Source organism: Photinus pyralis, unplaced genomic scaffold, assembly GCF_008802855.1.
Source record: "Photinus pyralis isolate 1611_PpyrPB1 unplaced genomic scaffold, Ppyr1.3 Ppyr1.4_LG9, whole genome shotgun sequence".
In the NCBI taxonomy this organism is placed as follows: Eukaryota; Metazoa; Arthropoda; class Insecta; order Coleoptera; family Lampyridae; genus Photinus; species Photinus pyralis.
Window position 1 is genome coordinate 6,576,143 of NW_022170878.1, and position 17,937 is coordinate 6,594,079.

General features: G+C 43.1%; 1 protein-coding gene across 1 annotated transcript; it reads right to left on the reverse strand.

Annotated features, from left to right (window-relative positions):
- Positions 1-5,332: 5,332 nt before the first annotated feature.
- LOC116180754 (probable cytochrome P450 303a1) lies at positions 5,333-6,951 on the reverse strand. The gene is made up of 3 exons (XM_031500876.1): positions 5,877-6,951; positions 5,715-5,832; positions 5,333-5,662 (listed from the first exon to the last, which is right to left on the reverse strand). Exons 1-3 carry the CDS (start codon positions 6,899-6,901, stop codon positions 5,333-5,335), a joined length of 1,473 nt encoding a protein of 490 aa, XP_031356736.1. The 5' UTR covers positions 6,902-6,951.
- Between the last annotated feature and the right edge of the window lie 10,986 nt (positions 6,952-17,937).

Consider the following 17,937-nt stretch of genomic DNA (forward strand, 5'->3'; position numbering starts at 1 on the left):
CCGTAGTACGCCTTAGTCGAGAAAACAAGGAGTGGTTGACATTTTTGTTTAAATAATATCAAAAAGTTTCCTTGGGTTGTTGTTATTGATATTGCCAGCTGTTATCTGTCGAGTATCAAATGTTGCTCGATTTTTTTTAAACGTATCTGTGACGCAATATTTGTCGCATAAAAACAGAGAAAAAACCTACTGCGTAGTCAAGGTTTTTGGTAGGCGCGTCGACATGGAGGGGTATCGTCAAAGACATAAACGCAAAGCCTCTCCATGCCTCCTTTTCTGCTGCTTGTACTTCCATCTGATTTTTCCTCCACCTTCAGTACGCATCTGCGTTCTTTCTTCATTTTATGCTTGTCTCTGCTCCACTCTTCCCATCTCTCTTATCTATGGGAATCCCCGGAGCTGCCATCGTTTGGTATATATTGGTGTTCCATGTGAAGCAGAGCCGGCGTACTTTCCATTCCGAGGCACGTACATTCTTGGCCACCTGCAGAATATGGTTTTTGTTCCTCCTGTTTATATGACCCCTCATCTTCAGTCTCCGGGTAATCGTCTTTCCTTCTAGTAATTCCCTTATCTGCTTCCTTGTAAGGTTGCTGTTTTCTATCAGTATCCTTAGTGCCTTTCGTTCAGCCCTTTGTATTGGGTGTTGCTTTCTGGGTGTCATAATAGTAATGTAGCTCTTTTCGTTGTTTATTTGAAGGTCTGTCATCTCTAGGTATACCTCCCCGGTTTGGAAGAAGTCCTCGAGGTCTTCTGTCTTGTCCACGATTACGAGTAGGTCGTCCGCGTACACCAATAGTAGTTGTAATTGGCCATCTATGCTGATAGATAGTTCATTTAGTGCTCGGTACTCTTCCCAAACAAATGTATACTAGTATATACTCCCTTAGGTACGCGTTTATAATTATATTGGTTAGGAATTTGGGCAGTCCCAGCAGCTTCATGCTTCACTTGGTCGAAGGCCTTCGCCAGGTCTATTGCTAGAAGCCGTACTTTGGTTCCTGCCTAGGGGGAAACAAGTTTGAATGTTTGCTGTACACCTTTCTGAATTAACGTGAATTAACTTTTGATCTAGTTGCCCGATCTTGGAACTGTTTGAAATTATGGATTCTGCAGGCCACATTCTATAAGAAAATGTTTTTTCCCGGTCGATCTGAGACAATTGAGGCAGCTCGTATCTGTCGAGTATCAAATGTTGCTCGATTTTTTTTAAACGTATCTGTGACGCAATATTTGTCGCATAAAAACAGAGAAAAAACCTACTGCGTAGTCAAGGTTTTTGGTAGGCGCGTCGACATGGAGGGGTATCGTCAAAGACATAAACGCAAAGCCTCTCCATGCCTCCTTTTCTGCTGCTTGTACTTCCATCTGATTTTTCCTCCACCTTCAGTACGCATCTGCGTTCTTTCTTCATTTTATGCTTGTCTCTGCTCCACTCTTCCCATCTCTCTTATCTATGGGAATCCCCGGAGCTGCCATCGTTTGGTATATATTGGTGTTCCATGTGAAGCAGAGCCGGCGTACTTTCCATTCCGAGGCACGTACATTCTTGGCCACCTGCAGAATATGGTTTTTGTTCCTCCTGTTTATATGACCCCTCATCTTCAGTCTCCGGGTAATCGTCTTTCCTTCTAGTAATTCCCTTATCTGCTTCCTTGTAAGGTTGCTGTTTTCTATCAGTATCCTTAGTGCCTTTCGTTCAGCCCTTTGTATTGGGTGTTGCTTTCTGGGTGTCATAATAGTAATGTAGCTCTTTTCGTTGTTTATTTGAAGGTCTGTCATCTCTAGGTATACCTCCCCGGTTTGGAAGAAGTCCTCGAGGTCTTCTGTCTTGTCCACGATTACGAGTAGGTCGTCCGCGTACACCAATAGTAGTTGTAATTGGCCATCTATGCTGATAGATAGTTCATTTAGTGCTCGGTACTCTTCCCAAACAAATGTATACTAGTATATACTCCCTTAGGTACGCGTTTATAATTATATTGGTTAGGAATTTGGGCAGTCCCAGCAGCTTCATGCTTCACTTGGTCGAAGGCCTTCGCCAGGTCTATTGCTAGAAGCCGTACTTTGGTTCCTGCCTAGGGGGAAACAAGTTTGAATGTTTGCTGTACACCTTTCTGAATTAACGTGAATTAACTTTTGATCTAGTTGCCCGATCTTGGAACTGTTTGAAATTATGGATTCTGCAGGCCACATTCTATAAGAAAATGTTTTTTCCCGGTCGATCTGAGACAATTTTTTCTTCGGTCCTCAAAAAAAGGCAGTGTATAACCTTCCTTTTTTACCAAAAATCGACTACACCAAAATTTCTCGGGAAAAAACTTTTTCTTATTAATTTTGGTGCGTAGAATCCAAAACGATTGGTACTTTTTCGATTAGACGTCTCAATCAAAAGTTATGGGCAAAAAACCAATTTCGACAAAAAATTCAAAGGCCTGTAACTGTTGATCTAGTTGCCCCATCTTGGAACTGTTTGAAATTATGGATTCTGCAGGCCACATTCTATAAGAAAATGTTTTTTCCCGGTCGATCTGAGACAATTTTTTCTTGGGGCCTCAAAAAAAGACAGTGTATAACCTTCCTTTTTTACCAAAAATCGACTACACCAAAATTTCTCGGGAAAAAACTTTTTCTTATTAATTTTGGTGCGTAGAATCCAAAACGATTCGTACTTTTTCGATTAGACGTCTCAATCAAAAGTTATGGGCAAAAAACCAATTTCGACAAAAAATTCAAAGGCCTGTAACTGTTGATCTAGTAGCCCGATCTTGGAACTGGACAAAACCGTTGATCTTCCTTTTATGAAACCTGTTTGGTATACTGGACTGGACTGTCTGCTGTCATTCTTTGGGGACCAAGTTCCTGGTCCATACCTTCTGAATTAATTAATTAATTCCCCATCATTTCTTTCACCGTAGGAGTGGCCAGTAATCGTTCTCTTCCATTAACTGGATCTGTGCTTCTGGTTCCTCCTTCAGGAGCTTCTACCATGCTGTCATTGGCACATTTTTTTTGGTTCCTCCTTCTGTTTTTTTATGTGCTTATGCATTTCCGCATTCCTCTCAATAAATTGGACTAATCTTGGCGATGTTATCTGCAAACTGTTGTTCAAAGGCTCTGTTTTTCTCCCATCTGGCCTCCCTTAGCCCTTTCTTTGCTTCACGTTTGCGTGGGTTTTGCCCAAACCTCTTCAGTGTTCTGCTGTGATTGTCTATGGCTTGCCTCGGTGACATGGGCGGTTTATGTTCCCCAAGTGTTTTCCGTGCTGATTCCTTGAGCGCTCCGGCGATCCTGTTCCTTCCCCCTTTTGGTTCCTGGTCTCGTCCTGCATCTTTCTATACTCCTCCCTTCTCCTCTTCTCTGTCAGAAATTTCACATACCACCATTCAGTTCTCCCGCTTTGCTCCCTTCCCTTTCCTTCTTCTTCGCTTCCTTCCCCTTCCCTCCTTCTGTCCTCCTAGTCATTTTGTGGTCCTATCCTACCGTTCTGACCCATACTCCTACTGTTTTAGTCATTTGATTCATTCACCCTCAGTCCATGTAGATGTACAGGGTGAGTCAACGATTGCGCGGAGTAACTTAATGCCTTGAAGATAAGATTTTTCAATAGAGCGCTTTTGTATTATGATATGGTTGAATATTTTACACATTTTAAAAATATTTGGAATTGTACAGGGTGCGGCCACAAAGTAGGGCGCCAAAATGGTACATTAGATAATAGTTTTAAAGATAACTCGAGCATCGCTAAAATTCAAACCAGTCAGCGGCGACCATCTGATGGACCCCGTGGCGGTTTCACTACCTTAAAGCCAAAAGCGCTCAAAGGAGATCGAGCACATCGTCCCAAAACGACAACGGCGCGATGGGGGTGGTAACTACGAGGCATTTTATCCAACCTACGACGATCTCAAGGAGACAACGACAGAATCCATGGGAAGTTTAACGCCGAGTTCTTCCCCAGAAAGCAGAAAACGGAGCCCGTCCAATTCTTTCTCAAGAGGAAGGCGCAAATCGCAAAGCGTCCGAGAATCACGACCAGCGACCATATCGACCCCCTGAAGAAGCCAATACATCTCCGTATCCGTCCGGCTCTTCCCCAGGAACCTCGTTCGTCTCGCTAGGAGTTTTGAAGACGACCAGCGAAACAGACCAGACACTCCTGACGAATCCTAGTCGCTTCAAACCTCGTATCGGCCATCAACCTCGGCCAGGCTTGGCTAGATAAGGAAAAGGCCGTACTGAACTACGAACGGGGCTACATCCATTGGTGGACGATCTAAAGTCGCACGATACATTGGTCCAGGAAAACTAACACTTCCAGAGACCAGCTCACTAACACTACGAAGATCTACACGTGTTCCCACAGCCGCTTATACCCCAGTTAGGCAAGCTGCTGAAAAACTTTCCAGTCTACCCTAGACGACCACACCCCGCCAGGATGCACTCTTCCTGGACAACCGACAGCCGAGCCCCATTATGACTGGACGAACGCAGTAAATTAACTTCTCCTTCGACGTCGTCCACTACCCGTGGCAAACCAACGAACTACCCGACTATCTGTCTCACAACCCCTCGGCCGGGCCTGTCCCCGAGGATGCGATAGAATGATTACGCTCATACCGGAGCCAAGCAACGCCGACCAACCTCCCAGCATCGCTTAGATCGAGATTGAAAAACTGGACGCGTGGGAGAGAATCTGGGAAGAAGGGCAGAAAAGCGATTTCTCCAAAATAACCTTCTCGGCAAACTCGGCCTCGCCTACAAGTCGCAAGATAAAGCCCTTCCTAGGCTTTCCATCCTAGATGTCTCGTCTGATCTCTCTCCGTACCATATCCGGATCGTGCGGTGCTTTAAGTGCCAAAAATTCGGCCATAATTCTTTTAACTGCCGTAGTAAGCTTCAATTCAGTCGCTGTGCAGGTAGTCATGACCAGAAAGGTCTTAAACGGAAGATCCTTACTGTGCGAGCTATCTACCATTATCCGCACAGCGTGCATCCCTTCTAACTGGTACCGACTCCCCATCTTGATCCATCCCAAAGAGTCAGCCTGACAAAGACAATCAGGGAAGTGGTGAACCTTCTTCTTCGACCTCTTCCGCCGAACCAACGGCGTGGAAGGCCTTCAAGCAAAATCTTCCACACGCGCTGAGAGCAATACTGTTGGGAATTAGACCCTTCTCACTCAGCATCGATGGAGGGTTCTGGACGCTCATCCGCAATATGCTATTTGACCTAAATATTTTACAAAAATACACGATAGGCATTAATGGAGATGGGGGAGGGGGGCGTTAGTCTTCCCTTGAAATCATTCGACACTGATTACGCATTAATTTTAATTTACCGGCTTTCTTAAACTGACAACAGCTTTAAAAGGTTTCAGAGTCGGACTAAGGTTCTCTATAATCTCGAGCTTCGGCGGGTTCCCCGGAACGGCTTTAAAATTGAACGTCTGAAGAAGACAAGCCAAGATTAGGAACAGATTTGCCCTTGCCAAAATTTCGCCGAGACACCTTCGTTTTCCCAAAGCGAACGGTATGAAATCGCTCGGCACGTTTAAGTTGCCGTCCTTTAGAAAACGTTCAGGATCGAAAACGCTTGGATTTGCCCATCTGCCGTTCGGATCCATAAATACCGACCTCAGGCTTCCAAGTAAAATGGTACCCTACAACATTTAGTGTTAGTCAACCAGGATCACGTGATAACAGAACGAAAACCTTTGGAATAAAGTAACCGTTAAACGTGGTGTCTCTCGTCGCCCGTCGTGGTACAAGAAATGATCTACCCCCATACAATCTTATCGTTTCCATGGTTATAGACTCTATGTAGGGCAACCTATGGTTAGGAAATAATGCACTGTTGCCAGTATTAAAACTTACCGTGGCTTGTCCTCTAAACTAGGCAGTCTCCCACTTCCAACAACCCCATCAAGTTCCTTTTGGGCCTTTCGCTGAACATCTGGATGAAGTACGAGGTAAAATATCGCAAATTCCAACGCGTGCTGGAGAGTTTCAAAACCCGTCAGAAAGAGATCCAGGCAAATCGCTAGCAATTGCTCTTCATCGAAGTTGTCCGTTTTCTCTGGGCCACTCAATACCTCTAGATAGGCTCCGATTAGGCTAAGACGCACGGTAGGTTTTCTCAAGCCATGTATTTTTCGCCTTGCAAATTCCAGGATATTCTTATGGGCATTCACGTACGCATTATATCCGCAATATTCGGGACAGATCCGTTTCAAAAACGGAAAGTTACTAAAAGCCGTACCTGATACGGTGGCGCATCGAGAAAAATTCTCCATCGCTCTGTGCAATTCGCGTACTTCGGAATCGTCCAGGAAACTCTCGTTCCCCGCGAGTAAGGCCCAAGTCGTTTGCAAAAGCTGTTCGGCAAACAAACTGTTAACAGCAACTACTCCGTTTCGGTTCGTTTTCTTTTTCACGTCATCGATTATTGCTCGCGCTCCTCTGTCGATATTTTCGGACATTACCTCCTTACGAAATCCGAACTCCTTCAGTTGTTTCTGTACAAACCTCCTTTGGTCTTGGAAGAGTTTTGAGTCGGTGAATAGAATGCCCCTGCGTCGGCCTCCAGTCCGACTCGTTGCCAATATTCCGTCAGGTCTGGCATTGAACTCCTCCCTGGTGAACATTTCCTCGATCGCCTCTAATCCGCAAACGAAGACCAAATGCTCCCGTCCAACGCGCGTTCCCACCAGAGACCCATACCTCGCCGCAAGTACTTGCGTAGCTTTCGTCAGGTGTCCCGTCTTCAAATGGAGCCTGTACAGTTGCAAAGCGCACCCTACGAATGGCAACCACGCCGGACCTGGCGGAAAGTTTTTAGGCTTTCGCGTGTCCAGGTACGCTAGCAACCCTAGCAGTAACAATATTAGTATTAACCACATTTTAAATGTGCTCGCAGACAATTTGAATCAGCACCAAACTCAATTCTTGATAACCCAGTTTACTAGCAAATCCCAAAGTCGTTATCACGCAGTTGGGAAATAAAAATGGAAGATCGAAAAACAACGATTGGGTAGACCAAGACCTTTCTGACCTACTGGTGAACAGATTAGGGACACATTGAGAAGCGAATTATTATGACGAATTTTGTCAATCCTGTATCGTCTCGGTTCTAGGCGAAAGGTAAAGAATTGAAGAACGCGAAAGCCGAGGCAAACGAAGTAGGCAAGGGGGCAGGCAGAAAAGCCAACAATTATGGAGAAACCGAAGGAGAAATAATTATTGAAACACAAGAAATGAGGAAGGAGTGACCATAACTCATTTGGTTTAAACGAAACCGGTGAATCACCATGAGACCCCCTCCCCCCCACCCCAACACCACGAGACTACAAATAAATGAAAATTCGCTGACCATTTCTCTACAGTTATAAGTATCCAATTACCATGTTCCTTATCGCTATGAGCCCCCTCCCCCCAACACCACAGGGCCAAAAACAAATGAAAAATTTTTTTTTCCCCTACAGTTATCATTATACACCCCCCCCTCGAGGCCTCCGATAATTAAAAATTCGTAACTCACATAAATATACTCAGACCCCCACGGTTCTCCCCCATAAACCATCTACCTCGCCTCTCTCATTACAGTTTTTGGTCAAACACTATCAAACGACGCAACGGGGGCCGGGGGGTTATGCCCCCCACCCCCCACCCCGTAAAGAGGAATTCGTTTACCATTTCCCTGCAAACGTATTATCACCATGAGACCAGTTGTCGTATACTCACATAAATATACATTTCGTCTACTGGGAGGTATTCCAGACCCCCGGGTGTTACTTTCGTCTTACCGAATCGTATAATTAAAGTGGTCACGTAGACGGTCCTGGTGATGAGTGCAACACCTGGTTGCTTGGAGCGTTTCGAACACTCCCCAACAAATCAAAATTCGCTGACCATTTCCCTAAAGTTATCATTATCTCTATTAGAACCCCCCCCCCCCCCCGAGACCATTTCTCTGCAATCATCGTTATCTCCACGAGACCATTCCTATACTCATATGAATATACCCTTTGTTTACTGGGTGATATTCCATACCCCCCAAACCCTCGGATGTTCCGTTCGATGGCGTTATCGAATCCTGTAATGAGAGTGGTGAGGTAGACCGTCTTGGTGTCGACTGCAACACCGGTGTGTGTGGGGGATTTGGAATACTCCCCAAATATACACTTCGTTGGAAGGTATTCCCCCCTTCCCCGACTTCCTTCCCGGCGAGATTTGCAAAAGCGTCTTACCGAAAACTGTAATGAGCGATGTAGCAGACAGTTTTGTGGGACAACGCAGCACCGAGGTATCTGGGGGTATGGAATACCACTCGTAGCCGGTCCGTATGGCGCAGTTCAGTTAAAATCTGAACTGTGGTGCTAAGGGATCCCTGGTTCGAATCCGGCTTCGGGCTAGGATTGTTGTAAATGGATAGCGGGTTAGGTTGGTAGAACAGCCTTGACTGAAACCCCGCCCACTCAAAAATAAAGGCAAAATAATAATAATAAAGGAAAATTCTTCTCTAGAATCATCAGTACCACAATGTGACCTTCCGTATACCCTTATAAAGGGTCCGTTAACTTGCCTCACCCCCCCTCACTGAGAGATTTGATAGTCGTATTATTTTGAAATGAATGCGCTCGTTATGCGCTCATATGTGCCACCGATAATAACTCTTGCGCCATTATCGTTTTTTAGAAATCCGAAAAAACATTTGGGGGGGGGCCAAGTGAACGTAGCCCCCCCCAGTACGTATTTTGTCCCTTGTAACTAGGTCACCTGATACATTTGGTTATGCGCTCAATTGCGCCACTTGAATTAAAGCTAGCGCCATTACGGTTAAGCCGTGACAAATTTTCAAAAAGTGGGGGGGCCAACTTAACGTTTTTAAAAGTTACTTTTTTTTAACATCTTTTCATACGAAATTGTACTCTCAGGTATGCGCTGAAATGCGCCGTAAAAAGATATCTTTGCGCCATTATTGATTTTTGGATATCCTTAAATATATTTGGGGGGGGGGGCCAAGTGAACGGAATCCCCCATAACGCATTTTGCTACCGGTATTTGTGCCACTTGATACATCTGGTTATGAGCTCAATTGCGCCACTTGAATTAAAGCTAGCGCCATTACGGTTAAGCCATAAAAAATTTTTAAAAAGTGGAGGGTCTAACTTAGCGTTTTCAAAAGTTATTTCCGGAAGTGCGTCCATTTTGAAAATATTTTACATCGATTCGGCCTTCGGAGTAACTCCTAAATACAAATTTTTAAAAACCTACCTATTTTACTTTCCCAGAATCGTTTAACTAATGCTCCCAAAAAAACACCCTGTATAGTGTTTCTGAAACACTATAATGGCGCCAAGATTTTTGTTTACGGCGCGTTTTAGCGCATGATGAAAGGCACGATGTGGATTTTCAAAACCTTCTAGCGCTTTCCAACAGCAAATTAAGCACCCTAGAAGGGGTTTGAAAGCCCTATGGAGGCTTTTAAGGACATAGTGTAACTTTCCTATGCAATCCAAAGCCCTGATTCTTCTAAGCGCTTTCCAAAGTCGCATATTAAACACTTAGGTAGAGGTACACACTTTTCACAGCCTGTCTAGAGCAAGCTAGCCCTTCCAAAACCTCATAGTTGTTTTTTCCAGAGGCGCATTATACGCTTTTCAGGCTCTAAGGGCACTTCCATAGATTTCTGTAGCTTTTCTATGAAATGATTCTTTCCCAAAAAATAATTTTTTTTTAGAAAGACGAGGAAGGTAATTTTAAATAATTACCTAACATCCCAAATAAAGATGGATCCACCAATGTAATATTTTCTGTCAAATTCCAGGCTATCCAGAAATTTATTAACTCCTTTCAAAGCTGTACCGACACTTTCCAGGCCTATATGAAATTTTACAGGGACCTCTAGAGTTTCCAGAGACTTCTTTCTGTTGTGTGACTCATTCTGTTTTACAGAGGTGTATTCTACGCCCCCAGAGCCTCCGACGTTGCATTCTCTCCCAGACCGTCCATCTCACTACTCTCATTAGAGTTTTCGGTAGGGCTTCATTGAAGCGGGCGCGGGGGAGGGGACGGTATGGATCTGGCTGGTAGAAAATACCTCCCAGTATGCGAAGAGTATACGAAGGGTCCCATGGTGGTAATGAGGGTAATGGACATCAAATTTTTCACTACTTGGGAGTTTTCCATGCCCCCCTTCCCCCTCAGACCGCCGCGCCGGTGTGGCATTCTTTTTCAAGATCGCCTGCCTCGCCACTTTCACTAAAGTTTTGGGTAGGTGTCCACCGAACGTAGTACCTACCGGGGGGTCTGGAGCTATGGAATACCTTCCAGTAAAGCAAATTTCGATTACCATTTCCCTACAATCATCATTGCCACCAGAGGACCCTTCTAACACTCGCATAAATATAGTATTCGTATGCTGGGAGGTATTCCATACCACCCAGAATCACCGGTGCTACTTTCGATGGAGTCCCACCAAAAGCTCTAATGAGAGTAGAGAGGTAGACGGTTTTTGGGTAGAATGCAGCACCAGGAAGTCTGGGAATACCTTCATAAAGGGAAAATTCGATTACCATCTCCCTACAATCATCAGTACCACCATGATGCCCTTCATATACTCATATAAATGTACTTTTCGTATACTGGGGGTATTCCCCTACACCCTAGAACCCCCGGTATTCCATACCCCTCAGTAACGGAAAATTCCATGACCATTTCCGTACAATCATCATTACCGCCATGAAAAAATACCCCAATCGTATACCGGGGAATATTCCATATCCCTCAGACCCTCCGGTACTCGTTCGATGGGGTCTTACCCAAACCTTCAATGAGTGTGGTGAGGCTGTTTTTGGGGGAGAATGTAACACCAGGTGATCTGGGTGAGTACTGAGTATCCAGAGTACCCTCTTTTCCAGAATCACCCTTGCAATGTAGGTTTTTCAAAATCTAAGCGCTTTCCAAGGGCAAATTAAACTCTCCAGAAAGCCTTTCAAAGCCATATGGAAGCTTTTAGGGCATAGTGTAGAATTCCTATGCAGTCCAGGCCACTTGAACCATCTAAGCGCTCTCCAAAGACAGATTAAACGCTTAAGGTAAACTTATAAATCTTGACACACTTTCCAGAGCAATTTTGGCCTTCCGTAACCTTATAGCCGTTTTCCAGAGGCTCGTTATATTCTTTCGAACGCTGTAAGAACATTTTCGGAGCTCTAGGGAGTACCATTAAATTTATTAACTCTTTTCAAAGCTCTATAGACACTTTCAGGGCTATTTTTCATTTTACAGACACATCTAGGCTTTCCAGAGACTACTAAGTGGTTTCTAGCGCCCCATTAAGTATTTCAGAAAGCCTTCCAAAGTCCTGTAAACACTTTCTAGAGTTTTACGAGGCTTTTAGGCTTTCCAGAGACTGATAAGCGCTTTCTGTCGACTTTTCGAGTATTCGAATGTCCTCCTGGTCATCGATTTTTTATGAGTTGCCAGGAAGCGCTTAGTAACCTCTGGAAAGCCTAGGTGTCCCTGTAAAATTTCATATGGCCCTGGAAGGTGTCTATAAAACTTTAAAAAGAGTCAATACAGTTCTGGGTAGCCCAGATTTCACAGAGAAGTTACATAAAGCTCCTGAAAAGGCCCTTAGAGCGTTGAGAAGCATTCTGTAGTGTAAAATGAACCTCTGGAAAACGGCTATAAAGTTCCGGAAGAGTTGAGAGTTATGTAAAGCCCTAGATATTGTGTGTCAAGTCTAGCTTAAGGGTTTAATGTGCTTTTGGAAAGCGCACAGAAGAATCAGGGGGCATAGGAATTTTCCACTATGTCCTGAAAGGTCTCCATAGGATTTCTGACGTGTTGGCCTTGGAAAGCGCTTCGAGAATTTTAAAGAACCTGAATTGCGCAGGAATATATAGATCTGGATAGTGCTAATTCTGGACTATCTCATGTACCTCTGCAAAACGCCGAGGGGTATTCTGAGTAGCATAGATTGCAAAGGAAAGGGGTTTATAAGTTTTGGTAAGCCCTAGAAACTTGTGGAAAGCGCATTGGTGGGGGGGGGGGCGGTTGGAAAGCGCTTAGCTTAGCGAAATAAAGGTCTGAAAAGTGCTCGTAAGGCTTTGAAAGGTATTCTGCAGTGTTTAATGCGTTCCTGAAAACCGTATAGAGGATGTGAAAATGTATAAAGCTCTGAAAAGTGTCTGTAGGTTTTTGCGGGACCTTCTGGAGTTTTCCTTATCGGCCCATAAAATCCGTTTCAGAGAAGCTGTTCACAGTTTGGGCTTCGGACACCGTTACAGAACAAGACCCAACATAATTTCTAGGTTTCTGGAAAAGAGGCTGAGATTACACCATTTGTCCTTAAGGACTTGGAACCTGGACAAAACTTCTGGAAAACCTTTGAAGACCCCTTGTTAATAAAATCACCACCACGTGATTGGTAATTGTTATTGTAAATTAATTATTTACAAGCACCACATGATTACACCTCTGGCTAATTGAATTATCTTAAACTAATGATCATTTTGAAGGGCTTGATCGCTGGAGTTAGGTGCTCCATATTCTCAAGCTGCGGTCGATCGCCCGGGACGGGTTTAAAGTTGAACGTCTGCAGCAAAGCGGCAAAAATTAGAAAAAAACTAGCCTTCGCCAAAACTTCGCCCAGCCATCTCCTCTTTCCCAAACCGAATGGTATAAAACCGTCGGGTACGTTGGGCTACCGTCCTTCATAAAACGTTCCGGATTGAAAACACGCCGATCAAAGGTCCATACTTCGTTGCTAGTTCCTGCGATGCTTTCGCCAAGTTGCCCTTTCTCCTGTGCAGCTTGTGCACTTGCCAGGCGCATCCTATAAGTGGGAGCCACGCGGGACCTGGTGGAAAATTTTTGGGTTTCCTTGTATACAGATACGCCACTAGCACCACCACTAGGAATATCAAAATCAACCACATGTTTACAAGTGGCCACTTCCGAATATACACAGATTATGGTAACCTGCGATTTTTACAATATGGACATGTGTCCACAAATATTAGAGATAACATTAGACCTCTATATCTATTACCTTTTCACTGTTTTTTCTAAATTCTGGGTTCCGTAGGCCCGATTTTTTGACGTGCGGTGTCGGGGTTGCGTTACTTGATACATAATAATAATGATAATAATAACCCCTGTGGGTTCGGGGATCGAATAGGCCCACTCTCGCCCTAGAGATCGTAAAAGGCGATCAATGGGAACTAAAGGTGACAAGTCCAACCACCTTTAGCTCTTACCTACCCAACTCCAACCCCCACACCTCCCTGCTATCCTACATTATACACAACACGCAGGGAGATATAATTCTGAACAACTTTAAACTCGTAACAGTTTTTTCTGTAAAATGTACAGGTGGGTAGGATATTGCATAAAACTAATTTCCCATGTTAAATCCCTATGTTCCTACCAAAGAGTACCCATTGGCTCCTACTTACCGCACACCACCCGGTATATGATACTAAGTAAGTTTCGATATAAACAAATAAACTTTCTATTGCATTTTAATCCAACAACATCAGAAATAGCTAAATAATGTCTATTCTTATGCCTCTCTTTTCGCTTCTTCTCTTCTCTGCAATGTCCTTCTCATCCAGTCGATTCCTCTTCCATCTTCCTGTAATATTTCCTTTACTGTTTTGCTCGGTTTGGTTTTGCTGCATCTGTATATCACGTGTTCTATCGTCTCTTTTCCTCCTTACATCTTTTCCCGGTCCTGTTTTCATTTCCGCATCTAAATCTTGCAATGGTTTTTATATTTTTGTTGTTCTTCTGTAGATACTTTGGCAAGTGCAATGTTTTTATTTCTTTGTACGTGGTATTGTTGATGCTGTTTTCTATTCGATTGATTTGGTATTGTAATTGGTTGTCTTTGCCTCTCTCCTTCATAATCATTGGTATATTTACTCCTTCTCTCCTTAATCTTTCCGCCTCATCTTCTGCATACCCATTCCTTTGGAAATATCTTCTTCTTTCTTCTGTCCATTTAGCTTTTTTTGGTCTTCTTTCTCTCCTTGAGAGTTTCTTTTAGTAACCCGTTTCCTCCTCTTTCTATCCTTTCTTCGTATATAACTGCTCTATATCCCGCTTCTATCCTCATCCTATCTTGTTTGGCTTCCTCCAGAAGTATGTAAGTTGGGGTATCTCTTGCTAATCCTAGGATCCATTTTAGGTATTTGTTTTGTACCCGCTCGATGTCCTTCCACCCCCATATTTCTGCTCCGTACATCACTGTGCTTTTGATCAGATAGTCGAACATCATTTTCTTGATTCTATATTAGCTCTATGCTCCATATCTGCGGTATTAATCCATTTGCAAGGTATTTAAATTCCGAAAGTTCTTCTATTTCTCTTCCTTCGATTTTCCACGATGTCTCGTCCTTATTCTTCGTTCTTCCTTTTGTAAAAACCATTATTTTTGATTTTCTGTGTTTATTAGTATTAGTTTCTTTCTTCTTGCGTACCTGTCTAACTGTGTGATCATTTCCATCATTTCTGATTACATTGTTGCCAGGAGCACCATGTAGTCCGTATGACCATATCTTTTGTGCTCCAATTTTGATTACTCCTGCTTGCCATTTTCTAAATGCTTCTTCCAGGTCTGCCACATAAATGTTGAAAAGGGTTGCACTTAGCGGACATCCTTGACTGACTCCATTTTCCGTCCAAAAATAGTCTGTGTGTTTGTTGTTGACTTTAACTTTACTCTTTGTTTCTCTATAGACTTCTTTAATCCTTTCTATTGCGTCGCTGTCGATATTTTTCTTTTCCAAGCTCTTATATAATTCGTTCCTGTCTAGATTATCGAATGCTGCTTTTAGATCTATAAATAGGGCGTAGCCTTTACCTCCTTTCTTTACCAGTCTTGTTGTACTGCGTGATTTATTATGTATATGTTGTCTATCGCCCCCCTTCCCTTCCTAAGGTCCATTTGTGTTTCATCTAGTATTTCTTTGTCCTCTACTTCTTCATTTAAGCGGTTGTTTAGTATTTTAGCGTAATGTTTGTATGCTGAGTTTCCCCTATAGTTTTTAATGTCATCTTTGTTTCCTTTTTTGGAATATTTCTCCTTCTTTCCAACTTTCCGGAAATCCTCCTCCTCTCCATACCCTGTTTAATAATCTTTCTGATTTGCTGTTTCGCGTGTTCCGGCGCATGTATTATCATCTCATTTGTTATTTGGTCTGGTCCAGGAGCTTTCTTTTTTTCATCTTTGCTATTTCTGCTTCCATTTCTTCTTCCCCTATTTCTTCATCCTCCTTTTCACTTCTTCTTTTTGTTTTCTCCCCTCTGAAGCTTATCTGTCCGTTTAAACTTTTGTATAAAGTAGTTTTTCCTTTCTCCTTCTCCAATGTCGTCCGGTATTCCTTCTTTATTTTTCCTCCCTTTATATATAAATTTCCACACTTCATTTTCCTCTTTTTGTAATTCTTCTCTTTTGCGTTTGCATGTATCCTTAAATTCTTTCTTCTTTGTTCTGTACTCTTCGCCTGTGTCTTGTCTTGTTTTCCAATTCATTAGGGCTTTTTTGTAATTTGTTCTTTCTCTACATTCTGTGTCCCACCACTTGCTTCTTCCTGGTTTCCAGTTGTTTATTTTTGATGTTTTTTCTGTCACCTCTTTAGTTATTGCCTTTTTGATTTCTTCTAGTACAGCATCACATTTAGTTTCTTTGAATTCTATCTGCTTTAGATGTTTTCTGTATTTTTCTATTGTTTGTTCTGTCCAGATTTGTCTCGGTTTTGTAATTTCTTTTCTTTGTTTTCTGTATTGTGTGTGAGCACTGCCTTTCATCGTTGTAGATATTGGTTGGTGATCGAATTGTATTTTTTGCTCTACTTGAACATTTTTCAAGTGTTCTTTCCCTTTTTCATTTAGAATAATATAGTCTATTACCGACTGCCCTCTGCTTCCGATGTATGTATTGTAACGTGATGATTTATAAATTCGGGTTCGATTTATATCAATATTTATTAAACAGAACTAAAGCACTATAAAATCCGTACAATTTATATCGATTATTTATATCACTCACACTTCGCAATTTATATCAGCTTTTCGCGCTCTATGTTTCGTCCGTACTCGATCTCGTTCGATAGTAGACTAACTGCCGCGATGTTCGGTCCGCAACCATTTATACACGCAAGCAATGTAAGTCCAGTACATTCTCGAATACGCGTAGAAAATTCCAGAGTGCCAAAGGCGACGTCATGTCTGCAGCACATTTCCGTTACACTGCCCCCTTCTTAATTCTGGACGTCTCGTTCAGAAACTGCGTTAGTATTACTTTTTAATGCCTCGTGTCGGAATCTGCAGTCAGAGCCTGCCCGACAAACACCTTTCTTGAAAAAGTAACAGTCCACAGTTTTGCGGAGGGTCGTCCCCTGTGGGTTGAAGCAGCATACTGTAATTCGAACGCTAGTGTTTTTAAAAATCACTTCGATCATGGTTCGCACTATTTTCCAGTCCAACCCATCTAAACCACATCCAATCTTCGGGATCGCCAAGCTATTTATGTCATAGTATGCCATGAGTTTCTTTAAGCTTTTTAAAGCAGACCAGAGGTTTTCATAGGTGGGTTTGCCTTCTGACGTTTTCTTTGAAACAAAGTAGAACAAAGAGCGTTGACTATCTTCCAAGCGCAGTACTTTACCCACTCGTGGTCTTTGCTTTAACAACTCGTCCATTCTTCCAAATCTTTTCCGGAATACGGAAGCTATACCTCTACCCATGCGAAGGTCTTCGGCGACACAATGGGCGATGGAAACGTTAACCGGAAGTTAAAAAATATTTTGACAAATTTCCTGAGTAACGCCAAATCGAGCTTTCTTCCGCTGGGCGTAATTTGACATAAAATCGTTAAAGTTTGGCTCGATCCCAAAGCTGCGTTCCTCTTCTCGAATACCTCTAACTTCTTCGTTGTTGTTGGATCCGGCATATCGTGCGAGTCGATTCATGTGGACAACTTTCGGTTTTCGGTGGTTCATTCTGATACGATATATCACGTCATTTATTTTCTTGATCACCTCATACGGACCTTCCCATTGTCTTTGTAGCTTGGGAGAAAGTCCTCTTCGTCTCTGTGGATTGTGCAGCCATACCAGATCTCCAGCTTCAAAAGTTTCATTGGCCGAGCGGAGGTTGTATTGATTTTTCATGCGATCGCTGGCAATCTGAATATGACTTCTAGCCAAGTCGTAAATATCGTTCATCTTCGCCTTTAGTTGGTCAACATAATTTTCACCTGCGACATATTCTTCATGGGGTTTACGCCCAAACTCGAGGTCACATGGAAGGCGTAGTTCACGACCCAACATAAGGCAGGCAGGAGTCTGACCCGTGGTCTCGTTGACAGCTGATCGATATGCCATAAAAAACAGGTGGAGGTACTGGTCCCAATTTTTCTGATGTTCTGCCACGACTTTTGAAAGATATTTACCCATCGTTCGATTCATTCTCTCCACCATTCCATCTGACTGAGGATGCAAAGGTGTTGTTCTCGTTTTATTGGCTCCTACCAATCGACAAACATCTTGGAACAAAGCCGATTCAAAGTTCCTTCCTTGGTCTGAATGGATTTCTATAGGAACACCAAAACGTGTAAAGAACTCCTTTTACCAACACTTCTGCAACTGTTGCTGCCTCTTGGTTTGGAATGGCGTAAGCTTCAGTCCACTTTGTGAAATAATCCATAGCGACTAGGATATATTTATTTCCGCCATCTGTCTCGGGAAACGGTCCTGCGATATCGATAGCAACTCGTTCCATCGGACTACCAACGTTATACTGCCTTATGGGTGCCTTCTTCTTGGAAACTGGTCCGTTTCCAGTAGCACATAACTCACATTTTTGACACCATCGCCGGACATCTTCTTTACGGTTGACCCAATAGAATCGCTCACGTACCCTT

What these genes read in the sequence shown, in the direction of transcription:
- LOC116180754 (XM_031500876.1), bottom strand. Translation starts at nt 6,901, where the DNA reads ATGTGGTTAATACTAATATTGTTACTGCTAGGGTTGCTAGCGTACCTG. An exon ending in AGTTTAGAGGACAAGCCACG is followed by an intron (nt 5,833 to 5,876) that starts GTAAGTTTTAAT and finishes TCCTAACCATAG; the next exon opens with GTTGCCCTACATAGAGTCTA. An exon ending in ACGGTTACTTTATTCCAAAG is followed by an intron (nt 5,663 to 5,714) that starts GTTTTCGTTCTG and finishes TAAATGTTGTAG; the next exon opens with GGTACCATTTTACTTGGAAG.